At 42.0% G+C, this 4,837-nt stretch overlaps 1 protein-coding gene across 1 annotated transcript; it reads left to right on the top strand.

Moving 5' to 3' along the window:
* Positions 1–701: 701 nt before the first annotated feature.
* Positions 702–4,451, top strand: LOC104605595 (putative inactive receptor kinase At1g48480). Its single transcript, XM_010270450.3, has 2 exons — positions 702–2,210; positions 3,430–4,451. The coding sequence occupies exons 1-2, from the start codon at positions 851–853 to the stop codon at positions 4,101–4,103; spliced, it is 2,034 nt and encodes a 677-aa protein (XP_010268752.1). The 5' UTR covers positions 702–850; the 3' UTR covers positions 4,104–4,451.
* Positions 4,452–4,837: the final 386 nt, after the last annotated feature.

The following is a 4,837-nucleotide window of genomic DNA, read 5'->3' as shown; positions in this document are numbered from 1 at the left end:
ACAACGAATCGACAAAGCCGCAAATCGACGATATTTTCCAGATACCCACCGGCCGTCCCACGCTAATGGCAGATTCCAAACGCCGTTACGGAAGCGCTGCACTCAAAACATTTAACATCTCTTTTTCACTGTAAATTATTCATGAATACTGAAAGTAATTAACTGATTATTCATTCCGCGGGGCCCACAAGGAATAAAACCGTTGAATCGCCGCTACCTGCCATTAGGCACAATCAAATTAATTACGCCCATTGGAACAGCCTTCTCAGCCTTCGATTGAGAATATCTCCATAGTAATATGCTTTATTTCATGATATTCCCGATGTAAGGTTGCAAGAGCTGTTGGCACCGTATAAGCACGGGTTTGCCTCGACCGAAGCCGATCCCAGTTTATCGGCCATTGACACGTAACTTTTCCGGTTTTTACCATTAAATAATATGATCTCCTACATCAGAATTCAGGTTAACCACCTTCAGATTTACATATTCTAGCGTTCGATCAGAATCTTCATAAAAGACAGTTTCGTCTTGTCACATAGTCAGGTAATTAAATAATTAATTAAAAATGGTAGCGAAAAAAGAAGATAATTATTTTTTTTTGGTAAACTAGGAAGATAATTAATTGAAAACAAACCTAGTAAGTTACCAATTAAAAACGTGATTAATTAGAAAAGTCCAGCTTGCATTTGAAATTGATTAACAAAATTAAAAATTAAATGATTCCTTCGGTTTTTTATTTTCATTTTTAGGCTGAGCGTAAAACAGGAAAGAAAAGTGAAGCAGAGAAGCAGACGATACAGCTAGGGTTTCTTCTGGGTTTCTCTCTCTCTCTCACGACGATGTCGAAGTGATGAAAAGTGGGTTTGGTTTTGCTAAACCGCTAATGGAGGTTCTTCAGTTAATTACTTTCTTGTTACTGGTTTTCTTTCCTCTCGGAAAATCAGATCTTGCAGCGGAACGGACGGCGCTCATCGCCCTCCGGTTGGCTGTCGGTGGAAGGTCGCTCTTGTGGAACACGACCGACCAAAGTCCTTGTCGGTGGCAAGGCATTACTTGCGAGAACAACCGAGTCACCGTCTTGCGTCTTCCTGGCAACGGACTCATCGGCCAAATCCCCGTAGGAATCTTCGGAAATCTGACGCAGCTTCACACGCTTAGCCTTCGGCTTAATGCTCTCACCGGTCCATTGCCGTCCGATCTAGCCGCAAGTACGGACCTCCGCAATTTATATTTGCAGGGGAACTTTTTCTCCGGCGAGATTCCGTCGTCCTTGTTCGGACTCAAGAAACTTGTCCGCTTGAACCTTGCTTTGAATAACTTCTCCGGTGGGATTTCTCCGTCCTTCAACAATCTCACCAGGTTGGCGACTCTGTATCTGCAGAGCAATAAGTTAACTGGTCCGATACCGGAGCTGAGCCTAACGAATCTCGGTCAGTTCAACGTCTCGTTCAATCAGTTGAATGGCCCGATTCCATCGAGTCTGCAGAAGTTTAAGGCCGACTCATTCCTTAGCACTTCGCTCTGCGGCTCGCCGCTTTCTCCTTGTCCTAACGAAGCGGTGCCGCCGGCAAGCGGAGGTAGCAGCTCCAACAACAGTAACAGTGGTGGGAAGAAGAAGTTGTCTGGAGGAGCTATTGCAGGAATCGCAATCGGGTCGGTGGTGGCTTTCCTCTTGATTCTTCTGATTTTGTTTCTTCTCTGCGGAAAGAAGAGTAGCAGAAAAACGAACGATATTGCAACGATGAAGCAGCTACCTTCGGAAGTTGAAATTCCGCGGGAGAAACATATCAGAGGGGGAGAAAATGGTAACTCGAATAGCTCAGAATATTCTGGGGCAGCAACAGCAGCTGTGTCTGCAGTTACAACATCGAAAACGGCAGCAGATAGTAAGAACAAGAAGCTCATCTTCTTTGGAAATGCCGCTAGGGTTTTCGATCTGGAGGATCTGTTGAGGGCTTCAGCTGAGGTTTTGGGGAAGGGAACGTTTGGAACGGCGTACAAGGCAATTTTGGAAGTTGGAACCACCGTGGCTGTTAAGAGATTGAAGGATGTGACGATTTCGGAAAGGGAATTCAGGGAGAAGATCGAAGCCGTCGGATCGATGAATCACGAAAACCTAGTCCCCCTTAGAGCTTACTATTACAGCAGGGATGAGAAGCTCCTTGTTTATGATTTCATGCCCAATGGAAGCTTATCTGCGCTTTTGCATGGTAATCCTTTCTTCTTTTGCGTGCTTTTTATTTTGCATTAAGATATTCTTTTTAGTGTTGCAAGATGTATAATTTTTCTACTTTTTCTTTTCTTCAGTGATTGTTTTGATGGTAGGATAAGTATGATTGTTGGGTTTTATTTTACTTGATTTTGTTTCTGCTTTTGCTTTGGATGTCTTGGTGATTGATATTTTGTTTCATTTCCATTATAACTGTTAATTTTTCTTCTTGAATTGTTTTAATGGAAATGGAACGACTCCATGCATCTATCTACATTGTGCTATATCATGTTTTATTATCTGGAAGAAACTTATGGAATTCAGATTTCTCTTTTCTGATATGACTATTGTTTGTGTTGAAATCTCTCTCTCTCTCTCTCTGTTATCTGTGATTGCATTTGGTATGCCCGTTTCATGGGTCATGGGTGTTTTCTTTGGTTTTATTTAGTTTCCTTTTTGCTGTGTTCTTGCGTGGTGATTGGGGTTTTGGGTCGATTTTTACTTGTAATTTAACTTTTTTGCTTGATTTGTTTCAATGAGATTCTCACGTCTGTCTACATTGTCTCATGTTTGTAGAAGCTTATGGGTTTCCTTTGTCCCCCAATTATTTTGCACCCGCTGTGATTATAACGCTATATTTTCATTGTTTTTCTGATTTTACCATTTAGCTTCATTTCTAAGAGTATTCATCTGATTTTTTCATTTAGTTTCATTCCTGAGAACATTCAGCAAAATCATCTATTATTTGATTCTTTGAATACATTATCTTACGTCTGGAAGAAGCTTATGTGTTTCTTCCCCCCCCCCCCCTCTATATTGTGGGCGTCTTTGAATCTGACTGTTAGAACATTCGTCACTTCTCTCCTTCCAATTATTTGTTCTATTTTGGTTCTCCACGGCACTATGACGGCCTTGTACATTGTAGAATTATAACTGCTCAAGTTTATTCTTCTTATTGGTTGTGCTGATTCATGTTATCTGCAATTTAGCTACATTTTTCTTCACTCATCAGAAACCTCCTTGGATCCATTTTTTATCAAGGTAAACATTTTATGTCCTAGGCGAAAGCATCATAAGTTTCAGGACGCTGGGTCATGCATGTGAAATTTAAGACTAAAGCTGTAATGAGTACAAAGTAAAGCAGAAACAAAACCTTGTGCCTGACTAGCTTTTGCTTTTTTCCCCTTTTCTCCTTTCCCTCTTTTATCTTTTGGCTACAGGAAACAGAGGAGCAGGTAGGACTCCATTGAACTGGGAGACCCGCTCTGGCATTGCCCTTGGAGCTGCTCGTGGTATTGAATATCTCCATTCACAGGGATCCACCGTCTCTCATGGAAACATCAAGTCATCCAACATCCTCCTCACCAAGTCATATGATGCCCGGGTCTCTGATTTTGGTCTTGCCCAGCTTGTTGGGCCCACTGCAACTCCTAATCGCGTTGCAGGTTACCGTGCACCAGAGGTGATAGATGCCCGTAAGGTCTCGCAGAAGGCTGATGTCTACAGCTTTGGAGTGCTGCTCTTGGAGCTCTTGACTGGCAAGCCCCCCACCCACGCCATCTTGAATGAAGAAGGAGTTGACTTGCCCAGGTGGGTGCAGTCAGTTGTCCGAGATGAATGGACATCAGAGGTGTTCGACCTTGAGCTCCTGAGATACCAGACGGTGGAAGAAGAGATGGTTCAGCTCCTACAGCTTGCAATCGACTGTTGTGCACAATACCCCGACAAGCGCCCCTCAATGGCAGAGGTGACCAGGCGGATTGAAGATCTTCGACAATCCAGTCTAGGCCAATTTCAAGATTCCCAGGCTGATGTAGTTGATGAGGACGGATCATCGAGACGAACCAACTCAATTGACTCGGGTCCAGCACCATCTTCACTTATGATGGATTGAAGATGAATTATAATCATTCATTTATGCCCATTTTTAGTATGTAATTTAGTGTTCTTTGGTTGTCTGTTTTATCAGGTTATATATGGGCTTCATCTTCTTTCGTTAAGAATTAATCAACTGTTCATTTTTCCCTTTTTCTCCATTGTAGCTAGGCTTTTTTTTCATTAATTTTTACTTTTTAATCTTATATGCCTATATGGTCAAGCCTTTAAATGTTGTTTTCAGTTTTTCCTTTCTTTTTTTTTTGAAGTGTACTGGTTCTTGTTGCTTGGGAGGGGGAAGTTGGACGGTGGTGGCTGTAATTACTTTTGCTTTTCAAATCAACTTTTTTATTTGTTGATATTTACACATTCCATTTCCACATTCCAGTTGCCTTTCTTTTTTCTTAATTTTAATTATATGCTACGAGTTACGACAATTTCCAGTTGCTTGAAGTCTGCGATCCCTTTTTTTTTCCGAAAGAGAAGCCTTCCATTACTTCACAAATTTACAGGAGGAGCCATCACCATTTGGAGGGCACATACGCAGGTAGGGGCTTATAAGGTGAATCGATACTGTTTTATTTATTTATTTAATTTTTTTTTCTGAAGCCGGTTCAGGGGGCTGGTTTAGGGCTCCACCCTCTGAACCAGTTAGACCCCGATACACCTACTATAAGGGGCGTATCGGAGGTGTCCCGGAAGGATACGTATTGTATGTTTAGCATTCAAGGGGCGAATAACGATATCCTGTGT

This window comes from Nelumbo nucifera, chromosome 3, assembly GCF_055504915.1.
Source record: "Nelumbo nucifera cultivar China Antique chromosome 3, China Antique-T2T, whole genome shotgun sequence".
Taxonomy (NCBI): domain Eukaryota; kingdom Viridiplantae; phylum Streptophyta; class Magnoliopsida; order Proteales; family Nelumbonaceae; genus Nelumbo; species Nelumbo nucifera.
This window is presented reverse-complemented; position numbering and strand designations above follow the sequence as displayed.

Bases quoted from the DNA above. Each gene is read 5' to 3' on its own strand.
- LOC104605595 (XM_010270450.3), top strand. From the start codon at position 851: ATGAAAAGTGGGTTTGGTTTTGCTAAACCGCTAATGGAGGTTCTTCAG. The intron at 2,211-3,429 runs GTAATCCTTTCT...TTTTGGCTACAG, and splicing joins CTTATCTGCGCTTTTGCATG to GAAACAGAGGAGCAGGTAGG.